The sequence below is a fragment of the Bombus vosnesenskii genome, unplaced genomic scaffold (assembly GCF_011952255.1).
Source record: "Bombus vosnesenskii isolate JDL3184/JDL3185 unplaced genomic scaffold, Bvos_JDL3184-5_v1.1 scf7180000013262, whole genome shotgun sequence".
Classification (NCBI taxonomy): domain Eukaryota; kingdom Metazoa; phylum Arthropoda; class Insecta; order Hymenoptera; family Apidae; genus Bombus; species Bombus vosnesenskii.
Window position 1 is genome coordinate 4079981 of NW_022882922.1, and position 16598 is coordinate 4096578.

The 16598-nt window shown below is 42.1% G+C and overlaps 1 protein-coding gene across 13 annotated transcripts in view; it reads left to right on the plus strand.

Moving 5' to 3' along the window:
• Positions 1-16598, plus strand: part of LOC117231757 (probable Ras GTPase-activating protein) — a 252226-nt gene that overhangs the window by 79362 nt on the left and 156266 nt on the right. For 7 of the 13 annotated variants that reach the window (XM_033490770.1, XM_033490603.1, XM_033491043.1 and 4 more), the window contains exon 2: positions 3159-3585. The exons of 4 other annotated variants lie outside the window; for them this stretch is intronic. In XM_033490770.1, the coding sequence (XP_033346661.1) occupies positions 3351-3585 (235 nt within the window). In that variant the 5' untranslated portion in view covers positions 3159-3350. Of the gene's footprint in view, positions 1-3158; positions 3586-16598 lie in introns of those variants that run through there. 2 more of the 13 variants (XM_033491819.1, XM_033491621.1) reach the window with 1 other exon arrangement.

Sequence of the window (16598 nt, forward strand, 5' to 3'; positions counted from 1 at the left end):
TAGAGATGGAAACGAGTCTTCGAAGCCGGCCGGTGATCTCTCGCATCGGCGACGAACGCCGCTGACCGGATCGACGAGGAAGCGGGCCTAGTGTACGAGCCCAAATGGCACAATTAGTCGCGGTTCTTTCGCGGATTCGCTGCCTTTCATACGCGTTTCAGTGTCTTGGATAACTTTGGACGGCTTTGGACGTCTTTGGACGGGATTGGTTGGCTGTTTTGTCTCGAAACACGAGAAATTTTGCGGGAGAAAGAACAAGGAGTAGTAGCGATGCAACTTGAGAATATTCGAGAATATCGTTATGGAAACGATTCGCTTATAACCTATTGTTATATAACCTGACTATCGGTTTACGTTGGTATACAGGATGTGTACGATCGTGGTTAACAATGTCCTTGCTACGGTAATCGCTATACTACGAGTATAGTGACGCGATCGCCGTCGCGCTAAATGCCAAATTTCCTTTTCTCCTGTGTGGGAAATTTCGGTGTTCGTGCCGACGGCCAATTTCTTTCTCACAGGATTATTGGTCGTGTTCCTTTTGATCGTGTTGGTCGGCTGGAAAAGGCCCTGAAACGGAGGCGAAAAGGAAGACGGGCGAACGTATTCTGCTCCGTGGTCACGAAACGATTACAGGTTCGCCCGCCAACTTCGAACTCGGATGCGAACGACCTGTACGCTGGATCCTGCTTTCCCTTTTCCTTCCACCTTTCCCTCTCTCCTTCTTTCGCTCTTGTTTCGTCGTTGCCCGCGTACACACGCGACCAACGCACACGTCACGCTTCTTCGGTATTCGCGAAACCAGTTCACGTGCCGTGATCTTCGGCGTGATCGCCGCGAACCGCGATCTCGATCTTTGCACGCGTTCCCGCGTCCGAGCTAATCGTTTTTGGCCGATCGATTCGTGCCTGTGTTGCTAGATCTCTTTTGCACGGAGATACGTGTATCGCGATACGCGTACGAGATACACGTCCGGCAATAAAACGTGGGAACATACTCATCCATCTAATTTCGTAGCGTCGATAGATATCGATACGACAGATGTTGATCGTTTTGTCTTTAGTTGGCAACATTTCTTTCATTCAATAACGCGTTCTCGAGCGGAGATTTCCTTTTCGCAAGAATATTACGTAGTTTTTACTTATCGATTACGCAAAAAAAACTACTTAAAAAAGATGGAAAGTTAAAAATACTAATAATTTAACAACAAGAAAAAAGACAAGAGAAAAACGAACTTTCCTGCACCTTCTTTTATGGTATACTGTATACTGTATAGTGTATAGTGTATAGTGTATATATATATATATATATATATATATACTCTATACCGTTGTAGCTTTCAAGCGAACGACGAAATTCGTTTCCGTGCCTCGTACATCCACCTCGTACGAAAACAGATAGTTGTTAGCGACCAAAGTACCGTATCGATGCGTGTGATTGCATTTTCTCCATAACGAGTAAACCTTATCGCTATTGTAAAAACAATTTTAAACGTTCGAGACACTATCGGAACTAGTTCACGCGTTCTATCCAACGTAGCGTGTAAAACGCGCAGGAAAGATTTGGTCAGTTAAATTTCTCGACGGGAGAATCTTTCGAGAAAGAAAATCACGTCTCGTTGAAAATTTCCAATTGGAAATTTTAAATGTTCTTTCAACGCAACGGTTGCGGGAGCCAACAGCCGTGTGTATGGTAATAGATTTTCATCGTGCGAAGCTGCTTTGGTATGCGAGTTCCTCGCACACCGTTATCCTTTTTCATTGAAACTGGTTTTTTCGCTTTTGCATCCGTAGTGGCGGGCTCGGCTGGCACAGGAAGCGGACCATGTAAATATGTGTAAACAATTTATCGACGTAAGAGCATGCCACGTTGCTGTCGCGATATATCCCGTCCACGAACATCGAGTAATTAATGTCCTCTTGGCAGCTCGCGTTACGTTACTTTGCGGGGCCCGGTGAAAAGCAAATTTTCGCGTTATGAAGATGAAACAGATCGATAAGCTTTCGATTTTAATTAAATTCGAATTTAATAGATATCGAAATTAACGATAGTTTAACAATTCGTATAAAAAACCTTTCTTTGAATCAAAAATATCGAAGAAGGAGATTCCTAATGTTAAAACACTGAAAAGAGGTGTACGATTATTCGTATAATGTGATGAAACACGGCTAGAAGAATCGTTAACGAAACGTTATGCACGGAATATTATGCTTTTCTTTGTAAATTAGTTCGGTTTATCGAGCGAATTCTTGGAAGGAAATGGTCGTTGTTATTTGAAAACGAGATCGCCGTTTTCTGTAAATGTAGCTATTACCGATCGTTTTAATTTATTCCGTTCGCTCGTGTCGTATTTTACGTTTTGGTCGCTTTGCTCGAATCTGTTCTCGTCAATTTTGTTCTCGAGCTAAAGAAAGCAAAACGCTCGGAGCTGCTTTGGCTCGTCCAGCCGACAAGAGTGCTTACTCGGTGTTGTTGGATAGGTCATAACTCTCGTTGACATGTCGCGCGGGGGATGGACCAAGAACAGGCAATTAATTACAAGCTCGCTTAATTAAAGAGGGTCTTTGCGTTTCAGACACGAGAGCTCTACTTTCAGAGCTGTGGCATCGCGAGTGCACTTGGTTCTCTCCTGTGTCACGGACGTAACTTTGATCCACTTTGTCTGTCTTTCTATACTTCTTTGAAAACACCGCTATTTTTAAAAACTTTTGTTATTGCGCCGTTCTTCAGCATCATTTTATCCGCCGTTTCGTCGAGAGATCGTTTCGTCCACCCTTTCCCTGAGAAACGATCGAACGACCTAACTCCACTTTGTAAATTTTACGTCACAGACGTTTCGATTGTACTCTTGTACGACCTCCTTCTCTCGAAACTCTTCGATCGATACGGTGATTAAAAAAGAAAAAAAAAAAGAAAAAAAGAAAAAAGGAAAAAGGGAGAAATAAAAATGACGATTGTTACAGGCTACCGCTGTTATCGAGACAGCAATTCACGGCGACGGTAAAATTAATTTACGCGAACGGTAAAGCAGGTCTGTGATCGAAAGCGTTCCGGCAGTAACTATGCCGTGCAAATGGAATTTCGATATGCCTCGATTTACTTTCGACGCGTTTAAATCGCGTATCTCACGAGTCCGTGCCGTGACCATGTGCTTTCAGTTTCTGACTCGAAAGCAGCCGCGCAACGGCACGCTGTGCTGCAACCAATGATGAAACAAATCGCTCACTGAGGTATCCAAAGTATCTCTCGAATCTCACGGTCGACTCGCAGAGCTACCTACGATCAAGTAGCGCATAAAGGAAGCGCTTGAACGCGTGTCCGTCAACGCTTTCGGCAAGAATCGTGGAGAAATGGCGTTGACACCGACGCGTTGCCGTGGCGGAGGCGGCGAGAACCTTCCGGAAGACATCACGAACGAGGACGAGATGGCAAACTCCGGTAATTTGGAGCCTCTGAGCGATTCCTGCGGCGAAAGCGACATGGAGGGTCTCGATCTCTCTCTGTTCGAGCCCCAGGTCGACACCAGTTCCTGGTGCGATTCCCGGATACACGCAGGCACTCTTCATATCCTGGTCCATTACTGTGGTAAGCTCTGGTATTTTTCAACGCGCCTCGTTTCGCGTTGAAGCCTCTTTCGCGCGAACAACCGACGATCACGCTGACTACGAACATTTAAACTCGTTTTAATTAAAAATTGATTTTCACGCGTCGGACGAATCGGACGAATGCGGTTCTTTGCAAGAAAATGCATCGTCCCCCGTCCAAAGTGTTTGAAACGTAGATAAGATTAGCGAAAACAGTTTTTTTTTGGGAGAAATTTGGTTTTAGCGAGTCGAGAATATTCGACGAGTAGAACTTTTTGGAGAAACGTTGATTTTACCCCGTGAAAAGCACTTGATCGGTAAGTTAAACTTTTCCTTTTTCTCCTTCCTTTTTTTGTTAGACGAATGATTCTTACGCTTGTCGAATATCTCCGTACGTAGAGAAAATGTTGTCGTTCGAGCAGCGTGGCCGGCGAATTATCCTTCGAAAGCAACCAGAAACGATAGCTCGAAATTGATTTGCGAATACGCTGTTCGACGTGGGTATTGCCAGCGACGGAACTCCCGAACGACTATTACTCGGTACTCGTTACAGGTATAACACGATATCTCCCAGCTAGAAAACGAGAAGGCAGTGTTGGTCGCGACCTCACCTGCGAAACTAAGTATATGTACATTATCGTATATATGTGCGCGTCGATGCACTTGCGCTATTATTTCTGGTCCGCGGGCCAACCGTTGCTATTAACATACAATGCCGGCTACGATACCGAGCCACTCGCACACGAATATTCCTCGAGCGTGATTTACCAGCGCGAATTAATCTGCCGCGTTAAATGAAAATCCGAGGAAGAGAGTGGCACGTGTATCGTGAACGCGCGGCTGCGTGGGTGCCTCGCAGTCTGCGTAGGGAGTCAAACGCATCTGGAAGATGGGATACTACGGATACAGAAGAGATCTCGGAATTTTTTCGGGTTATGTAACGAGAATGTGGCTCGGATCTGACGAGATTGAACCACGCTAGCAAGGGGGATATTTGCGTTGCGAAACGTTTACATCTGTGTGTACGTTGGATGCGTGCAGGATGCTGAAACGGGTTGTGTTTGGTGTTGCGGCGCGTTTAGAATATCGCGAGTTTTGTTTCGATGAAGTCGTTAGTGAGATGACTTCTGGTGTAGATTGTTGGTACAGCGTTTTATCGTTTTGGAGTTGATTCGACGTTTTTTTTATTATAGAAGTTATGTAGTACTGTGTAGAATTGTACATAGGAGGTAGTTGGGCCGAAACGTAGCTTCGAAAGGATAAAAATGGAGGAAAATGTCGTCGATTAAACGAACACGGATGCTTAGTTACCGGTTGCTCTTTCGTACCGACGAGATAATTCTCTCGCATTAGCCAACCGTAATTTGCGCGTTATTCGTATTTTCGTATCACTTCGCTACCGCATACCGGCACGACCGCGAAGAAAAACGAACACTCGCGAGGATCGTAAGAACCAGGATCGGGAATGAACGGTTCGGGTGATCGATTCTCGGTGGGGACCAATTAAATCGTGATTCAGCGTGGATGTAACATGTAGCACCGGCGGGAACGCTGCCCGCAGATATAATCTCTTCGATCGCAATAAATCGATGTAGGTAAATAAGTCGCGTCCTTTCTACCACGATCCGTCCTCCTTTCTCCTTTCATTACGCAGTTGCACGCGGAGAATTTTCTTCTCTACGCGTCTCTGTATACGTGCTTTGCCGGCTGCTCCAGGTATCAAGAGTGTAACGCAGGCTTCATGAGTCGAGAACGAGTATGTAGTACGTAGGGGTAGTGACCGTGCCGGGTAATCCAGTCGTTCGATTCTAGCGATCGCGTTTTATTTAAAGCCTTCGCTTCTTCGTAGAATCTGATCAATGGGAAAACCTCTGTTTACGTTTGACGACGACGACGACTAGAAACGGGAAGAGATTGATACTTTCTTGATATTTCCTTGCTCGTGAAAGAGTTCGTAATACTATATATGTGACAGCGGTCGCAGTGGACTGTCAAGACGGGAAGTCTCTTATGGATTGTAATAATTCTTACGTTTCTTTAATCGATCGATCGTTCGTTAGCGATAAAATTGTACAATTTATTTTGCTTTTATAATGCAATGCGTGGTTATCGTCAATCGTTAATGACAGCCGAGTGGTTTTCTATCAAAGGCTTCGATATAACGATTTATAAAATTGACACCGAGTTCAAAATTCAATCGATTTATTATTCCGTCGTAGCGAGAGTAGATAGAAATCAGCAAAGTTCCCCTTTATTTACTTTTCTAATTTTACCGCGTTATGTGAAATTTTCGTAATGGTCTACCTTAGACACGTTTATCTTCTAAGTTAATCTGTTAGCATTATTATCGTTATTACGAGTTTTTATATAACGTTCGTGAAACATTTTTATTGCAAGTAGCTCCGTGAGCATAAATACGCGTGCCTTTTTATTACGTGTTCGAAACGACGACTTCTAATTATAACGTACGTATCGTCAGATGTTCAAATTCACTTTCGTATTTTACTCTTATTTCATACAGTTATCGTCGAAAAGTTATTGTTTTGCATGTTCGTGGAGAGGACAAAATTGGAAAGATAAATCATGGAGGGATAGAATAGACGATCGATTCGTCGAACTCTATTAACCGAGCTAGTATCACGATATTCAGAAACTTCGTTTTCAACGTGACAGAAAACGTTGCTCTCGTTATAAGTCTAGCTTCGCACCGAACGAAAAGGTCGATGTCGAGCTCGTTCGTGCGGGTAATTAAAAACGTTAGTGCGATAATTATAGCGTCACCGTTGAGCGATTGCGATTTGTCTTCGCAAATGGAAAGAACCGATCCGAACCGACCGTCGTTGATTGTCTCCAGAATAATTAGTAAACGCGATTTTAAACTCGAACTTGGGTGGACTTGGATAGGATAGAATGCAATTACAGTTTCAGTTACGAACCGTGAAATATTTTTATGTTAGTTCCCACGATTTCTTCTACTTTTAATAGAGTTGTTTGCTATAGTTTCGTAGCATTGAAACGATACCAATATATATTAATTATTCAGTGTTGACCGAAACCCTAAAAATTGCAAACGTCTTTAAATAAGCGAAAAGTTTTCGGTATAATAGACGAAATCGCGATTATCTTCTAAAGAAAAATAAATCTATGTCGACTTATTACACCACGTTCTAAGATCGTACGAGAACTAAAACAAGAATGTAATGCAATATAATAATGGATGTAACGTATACGATCGATCTATAGTTGACACGAACTTTAGATGTGAAATTAGAACGCTTCCTTTACGATAACTTATATAATATCTACTTTCCGCATGACGTATCGAACGTATGACATCTCTAAGACGGTCTTGTGACTTGCAGAACTTTGAATTATGCCGACGATATTACGTACATAGATCGGAAACCAGTTCGAACGCCACGTAAACCGAGTAGCGTTTCACCAACACGAACGAACATTATCGCAAAGTCGTGTGTCTTATTTAACTACTCTGTTCGAGTCTGTATTTTCAGATCGGAGTAATAGCGACGACGTTCGCGTTGCTCTTCTTCGCGGTGGCAGATATCCGATATCACGTTATCCGTGATCTACCAATGCTTGAAATAAATCGAACTGACCCAAATTCTTGGATTTAACAACTTTCCCGAGAATTTTCCACGAGCTCTAATTCGATCTTAGATTTTCTTGTCCATTTCTCGTATCTGTTGGTCGATAGAAACTACAGGACAAGTATTCGTGATCGTTACATTTGCGAAAGGTTCGTATATTTTTATCGTAGTTATTTTCCACCGAAAGAGGTGAACGAACTTGCGTATATCGAGCGTCGATGCCATTGCACCGAAATAACAAATGCTTCGGATAACGCAAAAGAGATTGTATACCTGTTGAAGTTGATGATCAATTTCAAGTGGAACGTACATTTAGATATGTACAGGTACACGTGCACGTACGTGTGGTTTCAGATATACGAAGATATATGGTACGAGCGTGATGCGATATGTGGTATGCGTGTGATAATTGTAAGAGTGCGGTACAATGAAAGAGCGAGTGGATGAGTCAGTCAGTGTCAAAGAGTAAAGAGTAAAGAGCTAAAAACGATGGAGTAGCTGCCAAGAATTAAACTGTAACACCAGAATAATTTATCGTTAGATAAAGCGCAGGATTTCGCTCTCGTTTCAACGTCGATTAAATTTTATTTAAAAGTTCGACTTCTAGCTTTCTAGGTAAAATTAGGTTCCTCGCTTTTCATGTAAACGATCTCTCCGCCTAAGTACAGAATGTTAAAAAAGAGAGTTTGCAAGTTACTTATACTCGTTAGGATAATAGATATATTTAAGTGTGTTGTATACGTCGCGGATGTATGTGCGCAGCGAAGATAAAATCTATTGTTTTTCGAGTATGATCGTGCGCGGAAACAATTAGCCCTCGGTCGTAATTGTGCAGTACCTGCGTGGAATAAAACTTTACATATTTGTATCTTCAATATGTATATGTACGATCGTTGGAAGGTGGCACGAATAATACCAATAATAATAACAACGTAATTGGCTATTCTCGTTTTCCACGGCATATAAATATGCAAATATACGTATAACTGTTGCGATAATTATAAATTCTTTTCTAAGCACAAAATGACACGTTTCAATATCGAAGTTATTTGTATTTTCTCGCGATGTAACGTACATCAAGAAAGACAAATCGACACCCTCGTAAAATTACTTACTGGATGAAACAGCGGATCCGATAAGCGGAAAATCCTGATTCGATTATAGCGCGTTGCTCTCGTTTCGAGTATGAGCCCGAGTGTCACGGATTGTCGTTGCAGTTGCAAGTGCAACGGGAACGCATGCTTTTCTAATGGAAGTGTCAGCTGCAGCGATACAATTTGCGTTTCACGCAGGCCAATATCATTCGGTTTAATTTCTTCCTTTGATTATTTAATTATTTATTTAATGGGATCGTTAGTCCGTTTGCACCGCGTATAATCACGTACAAAAGCCCACGACGTAACATCGCTCTTATCGTAATTTGTTCTGATTTATCGACAGCTTATAAACTTAAATGTTTCCTCTATTTTCAAGAGCTTGTTCCATTTTCTGTTGGCAGATAATTTGAATTTTTGATATTCCATTTTCCGTAGAATTACGTATTCATCGTATATCCCACTTGTTACAATACAATTTTGTGAAAAGAATTTGTGAAATGGCAGAATGTCGAAGAACGAGTAGAATGGAAAAATTCAATTGCCGCTCTAACAGATTTTAATTATTCGTAATTTATCCGTCGTCGATGTGCGATCACCTCTAAACAACGTATTCATTGCGAAAATGCTAAAATTCGTGATATGTCTGGCGCACACGCGGATCCGAATATGTAGAAATCTCAAGAGAGCTGTTCGCGTAATCCGAAGAGAGGTTCGGAAGGATGAATCTAGCGAAACGAAGTCACGCCAAGAATTAATTATTCGAAATGAACAGCACTCGCCGATGGCGGGTCCATTAAAAGCAGGAAATTGTTCGGGGCTTAACGTCCCGTTTATGGCGGGTATATTTTGACCGTTTCTCCATCTACCAAATCGGCAGTAAAACACGAGTCGCATACTGGTTCTTAGGACTATCTGTTACGATTGGCAAGCGTAATTGACAGCATAACCGTCCATAAATTATTTTCTAGCGCATCCCTGTTTTTTATCCTTCGAACGCGCGATCGTTACTGCGTAATGTCGTTGCATGAATATAATTAACAACGTGTTAGCGACTGTTCCTTCTTCCTGCATGCAATTATCCTCGTGCAACCTATTTCGCGATTAGTTTGCATCACGCTATGGCAAACAAGAGGCGTGCAGCTCGGTTCAAGGAAATCCTGTCCTTTTATGTGTATCGCCTTTTACGTTTCATCTCTTCCTGTAAAACGTGTTAATATTGTAATTTCAAAACCCCGAAGAGCTTTCGATCCTTCGTACATTCGGCTTGTTCGCGAATGGGCCGGCCAAAAAAGAATGCCGAGTCGAGGAGGGCTTGTAAAGCCGATCTTGTTGATATCGCGAACTGTACGTGATTTCCTATGACACGACGGTTTAACGCGATAGGAGAGACGATTGAAAACCAGATACAATTGAAAGCGGCAAAATTGAATAAAACCGAACCGGTTTAACTCGATTCGCTTAAGTACGCCTGTTATCTGTTAAGCGTGATCGATTTTAGCGTTACAGCTGTAGCGACAAATTCTCGATTTTCTTAATTTTCCGATCAACGTCATCCCGAGTGTCGCTACCGTTCTGCTACGTGCTCCTTGCGTCCATTCACTGGGTGGAGGTGGGTCGATACCTGGACTGACGCAAGGTATCCGATCTTTTGGAAGGGTCGCCGTGTTCCTTCGGGTCACAAACTTCGGCAACTCGTACCGTTACATATATCTGGAAATTGCCCTTCGGAAATCTCGAATTCATAGCACGTCTTCGACCATTGAGTGGGAAAGAAACAAAGGTTCTAAAATTCTAAATGCGGTTTACTATTCCCTAACATTCTCGGATCGATCGTTACTCGGAAATAGCTTTCTTTCTCGGTCGTGCTACGACCCTTACCTTCCTCTTCGTTCTTTGTATCGTGACTTGGCGCGGAATATATTCGCCCTATCTACGTATTATATACTCCTTGTAATCCACTCGCTCTATCGATCAGGATTCTGTCAGAAACAAATTCTGTCATAAGCAACAAGTCAACGGAATGTCTCTTCAAGATTGTTAATCCTGAAAAATCGATATATACTCGAGTTAACTTGTTTACGCCCTTAAGAAGTATCAGCATCAGGAACGCGTCCCGTGGAAAGTTTATGACGTCAGGTTAGATCGAGCTCAGTGGGACGAGTTAAGCGAAGAGTAGCAGTATGTATCTCTCTCGGGAAACTTGTTCGATAATTGAAAGAGTCGCGGTTTTCTCCGACGAGTTATCGCGAGCGAACGCCGAAAGGAATTCGTCGCGATTAATCTGTTGGATAAAGCTGCAGTTATAATCCTCGTTAATTTGTAGAGTCCGAGAAATTGGAGTATTCACGAAAGTCCGATATTCTCTGCTTTGCTCGCTAATAGCGAAAAGAACCGACAGACAGCCTTGTGACCTAATTGAATTCCATCGCGATTATTTAAGCCTTGGACTCGATTATTTTTTCTCCAGTCGATACGGCGTTCCTTTTTTCCCCTTTTTGTCATTTCCATTTGTGCGTGTGACTATATCGTTGCGTCGCACTTGATTAACCAAATGCTCTCAAAGTCTGGAACGTTAGTCCCTTCTTTCCTTTCACTCTAATTTATCTTCGCCGTAAGTTGTGTTTATCGTTGATGTAAGGAGAGCGAGAGTATGTGATGCGAAGAATTTGTTTCCTGTTGGTCATTTAGAAGAAGAGACAAATAGTATTCAAGCAAACTATTTGTTATTTAAATACTATTTAAATTTACATCTCTTCAAATTTTGAAAATCATCGATACACGGCACATATGTAATAGCAACGAAGCGTTGTACGTCGACGGCGATAGAGAATGCGGGATAAATGCGTGTTGATTTGCGACACAGAAAACTACCGACTAAACACTGAAAGTAACAATTACACGTTGGTTTGTGACGTAGAAAAGTAGAAGTGGAATTTTCTCTTGGGATAATGCCGCGCTCATGAGTGCCGCTGCATAGTTTATGTTTCATAGTAACGAACCATGAAGTAGAATTTGATTATGGGAATGACGCATAATCGCTGAAATAGAAAAGTGAATTTCTCAAATAGAAATTTAAATTACTTTAATAACGAGATGTTTCATCAGATATTTAACATCAAAAGTTACAGTTTACGTATTTGGCAGCGAGGAAATGCAAAATATTCGCATAATAAAAGTAATTATTCGAACGATCTACCTATCGCACTGCTCCCTGAAGCAAGCAATGCTTAATTAAAAAGCGATAACATTTTTTCCCTTCAATTCGGTTTCCGTTTCGAACGAATGAAACGTTAATGCGACAACGACAAAAAATTGTATATCGACAGGTATAGGATTTTCGATGACTTTTTACGCTTTTCTTGATAGGTATTTATCATTTATTTGTTTTTACTTGAAAACTTTGATTGGCCCTAAAACCTGAAGCAGTAACGAAACATTATTTCGATTAATTCGGTTTTACCTTTCTGGCTTAATCAACTTTTGTTTGTGTAGCTCTGTGTTCGATAAAACTACTACTACCGCTACTACCACCAGCACCACTATTCTAGGAATTAAAAACAGACGACCAAAACTGTCAAGACCAGAAACATTAGAGAAAACATAGAATTACTACGTCGTGCGATACAATGCTGAAATTATACCGTCGTTCGTTATTCAGGGTAATTAGAAGGAATTAACTAGAAATTTGTTTTTTGTGAAAGCAAAATTACCAGCGTTCAGCTCGTTTCTCTAACCGCAGCTTTCAGTGGAAGTTGTATCGATAACTCATTTCGCTATGGTTTCACCTGGAACGTTGACAGTTGTCTTTTCTACGTCCTGTTATTTCCATGCTCTGCCGACTACCGATTAATTATACATATCCAATCTGTTTAAATTGCGAACCAGCTTTTAACGTTTTCCACCTATAACGCTACTGTTTTGTACCATATGTCGTCCCCTTGAATCGAATGTCGTTAAATACGGCGTATGATGTCCTGTCACGCCACTTTTTATTAACTAGCCACGCGATTTTCTCTGGAACTTCGTTGTATGGAGCAGTCGTTGCCTCTTAAACATACGATTAACCTAGAATTATTCTATCTAAGGAGTTTAAGAATCTATTTTTAGCATTCGTAGCTATGTTTTGACTAGTATCGACAGCCGGGGGTCTCTCTAGACGAAATTATAAGTGTACCCGTAATGTAATTTACTTTGCGACTATGTCGAAGAAGTACGAAGTAGAAGTTGCTTAGAAGTTTCAAGATTAGAAAAGATTTTAACTGGCCGAGCTAGGAAGATTCTAGTTAAAAGACAAATTTATCGACGAATCGATGAATTTCTATAAAATAATATTATATTTTTCGTGATCGGAAGACGCGTGAAATCTGAAATTGCATTCTGCGAAAATATTTATTTATTTATGGGATTCCTGGGCGTCACGATAAAGTTTAGAATATACATAACTATGAATAACGATGGATGGTGAACATGTACCGACATAACCATTCGCTCGTCTTTTAGTTACGCGACATTGAATTTTCTCGCCTCCATACTACTGTCGAAGGATTTATCGACACGTTGATACTACGTGCTTCTGATTATTAATTAACGGATGGACCGCGTTAAGCGTTGATACATGGGGAAAAGAGAAGCGGTCCACGGCGAAGAAAGCCGGGCCAAAGAGCCTCGTGAAAGAACGGCTCGCCACAGATAAGATCGGTCGGTAACGAACTAGCCAGGTCCAGCGAGTTTCTAACGAGGATCGTACGAAGCAATCTCGATGTTGGGAAGAAACACGCGCGAGACTGCTCTCCATGGTTACTCCGTTTCGCGTTTTCGACACGAACACGGTCTCGAGAACGAAGAAGCACGAGGACCTCTTACCTGTCCGCCTCATCTCACTCGTCCTACTCTCGTCTACTTGATCCTCTTTCCCGTAGCTCTGGAGGCGACGCCAACATGGTACGAGCGAGTTTACCGAATCGTGCATATGAGAAATACGATATATGTGTAACAGGGAAACGGGCGGTGATAGCATGACGAGTGGTAAAATCTGTGAATCTGTGATATTAGGTAAACTAAAATGGCTGATTTGTCGATGAAAAATTGCTAGCGATATATCTGAAACTATATAATTTTCCGAAATAGCCGCTTTCCACGTAAGAAAAGCTTCGAAAATGCGAATATATCAGGTTTAGGTAGATAGGGATAAAAGGCGGTGAAATTGGAATTTATTGCGAGCGGTCTAAAAGTCCCGTAGGAATATCGCGTAATACGTGCATGGGTTATGTGCGACGATAAAAATGCGATGAAAGAGTCGGATACTGCGAAAGGAAAGACGTACGCGTAGTCGGAATGTACGTGACGTATTGTACGATATTTCGGAGCAGTTCTATAAAATATTTCCCTAGCAACAATCGCGCGCTTCCGCTCTTCTCAGGAACGTTTCAGATATTTCAAAAATTTTATTCTTCTTTAATTGGAGCAAATTCAATTTCAACTTCGCTGTTAAATATTCTGAATAAACTGTAATTTTTGCATCGTATATTACACGGAACTTGAATATTTCCATGTGCAAATAACTAAATGACATCCTAACAAACTCTAAATTAAAATTCTAGATTTTTACGTCGGAACGGATACTATGGATAACGAATTTCAGTCGTGCGTTACCAAAAATTGTCTTATAATATAGCCTTTGAGCTCGTTTTCCCGAAATATAAGAAACAAGTACCGGTTAGAACGAAAATAACGCGTCGATTTAAGGCAATAACTTTCGTATGCAAGAGCGGTGCACAGTCTGGTCTGGAGTTGGTATCCCGACGCTATTACCGTTTACCGATACAGAACTGTATAATATTTCGCGTTGCGGTCCCTTGTACGTAACGTCCGCAGAGAAATATCTTGATGTCTTTACGACTACCACGAGCCCACATTACACCATATTGTACATCGTTACACGATGCCTACACTGGTGCAACACCTGCGTCACATGAAAAACTCGGCTAGTTCGATCAGAGCAACGTAACTTTGAGGTAGCCTATTCGTGGATCGATTCGGTGGTTATCGGATAATATCGCGGAAACTTTTATTTTACACCAACAACTTACTCCGCTCGCCGATCGTTCGCTCGTTTAACATTTCGCTCGTTCCGGAATATCTCGACGTTCGTCATCTTCGATTCGAAATGTTCGCGTTGTTACGTGTTTCGGCCGATCTTTCGCCAAGTCGATGATTAAAAGGGACGTTTAGCCGGATTAAGGATTCCAGACGAATATTACCGACGAACTTGTGCAAAGAGGTTCCCTGGCGTTTGGCCAGGCATCCAAAAGCCCTTACGCCGCTGCATTCGTCATCGTAATCGTTCGAACACGACCTTACGACGGCTTCGACTTTTCCGCTATCACCGAGCATCGTACACTGTCTGCCTCTTGTATTCGAGGATTCGTTGCCGTGCCATCCATATGGATGCGACTTGTACGCTTTTTCACGTTCGAGCTGCGTGGAATGGATAACCGTTGCGTCGCGTCGCGCTGATACAAAGACGCTGCGCTAGAAGAAAGAAAAAAGCGAGAATGAGACCCGCTGGGAATCTCATTTATGCGTTCGTCGATCGACCCCTTTGAGGGTCTTGGCGAAAAAGTACACGGTCCAGAATTTTAATACTTGAAAAATACACGCCGAGGAATAAGGAATCTTGGCGGAAAAGAAGAGAGATAGAGAGAGAGAGAGAGAGAGAGAAAAGGGGAGGGGGGGGGAAGAGATGGAAGGAAAAAAGGTGAACAAGTACGGGAAACCTTTCGCTTGCGATATATATAGATCTGGATGATAGGATGAGATCACGTAGTTACGCGGGGATGTGAATATCGTAATAGCTGGTTGAGGAAGCAAAAATCCCCAGGATGTTTGAGACAGGACGGGATAGCGCGGCGCGGTGGCCGGAGAAAAGAACAACCTGGTCTGGACGTATAAAAATGACAACGGTTCGTAATCTAGCGTGGCTTTTCCGTACAATGATAAGCAATCTGGAAGCAGGTTTTCTACCGTGGAACCATATTTATCTGTGTTTGAAAATAGGGTGTTTGGTGCAAGGTAGACTCTATGAATATTTTTGCGTTATTTTCCGTAGATACAGAACTCCCCGTGGAGAACGGTGAATTATAATAGAATATATATACATATACGTAGAAGTTGGTAGATCAGTTGGTCTGGATTATTTCTGATATTTCAATGGGAGAAAGGTGATTCTTGCGTTTTGCGTCGAGCAGCGATTCCTTGGCAGTTGATAGTCAAAGTTTTGCGAAGATTGTTGGTAAAAATCGCGCGAAGAATATAAACGTGAAATATGCATTTGCGACTGTCGTTCATTTTCTCAGTGTGTGATTCAGTTGCATCGATCGTGTATTCCAATCGAAATCTCAGAAAGAAACGGAAGGAAGAAAGCACGGATCGTAAAAAAATTGTGCTTCCAAATGGCTCGGAAAAGCTGCATTCGAAGCAGCAGCCACGCGCGGCTGCGGTTGTAATCCGCAGTTCGTGTGCGAGCACTCCGCAGGAAGAAACAGTTTTGCCGCGTCTGGAACGTCGAATCGATATTTGTTCAGCCCTCAGCCCGAGACGATGAGCGCGTTCACGATTCACTTCGATTCACAGGGCACTTTGTGTTACTCTTTTGCGACCGGATTAGCGTTGAGCATGCGTTGCCTGTTTTCACTCAACGCTGTTTTTCTTCCAAAGCTACCACGGCGCAAAAATTTCTCGGGGCGATTCGATCGGTTTCCGAAGCGTTTTCTTTTCCTCTAAAAATAGTTTCTTCGATTTGAAATTTCTCAGGGTTAAGTTGTGCTTCGTTCTTTTTGGGAATCGATCTGGACGTACGTACAAGTACGTAACACTTTGATATTTACGTTGAATTTCGATGGTTTGGAATTAATTTTGAATTTTTCCACTCGCGTTACACAATCTTCCATGCCAAAGAAGTTATATCGCGAATTGTTTTCCGATCGTCGATCGTTTTCGTTGCTTCGCTAACGAGCGTGAGAAGCTGTAGAGAATATCGCAGCTGTAATTTCTCTATGAATCTGCTGGATTAGCAGCTTTATCGGCAAAGCGATCTGTTCGGTATAATATATAAGCGTAGACGTATGACCAGGATTCGCGTGATGGTGAATTAGTCGGCTCGTTAACCTCTCACGACATTTCTTTATCTTCGATTCTTCCAGAACACTTGTAACTTTTGTTTGTAATGAATATTTCGCGAAAATTCCAGGTACTCGATAGAAATAAAATAGTCACTGGGCGACGCGACAGCTCCTTAGGGACAGGATGAT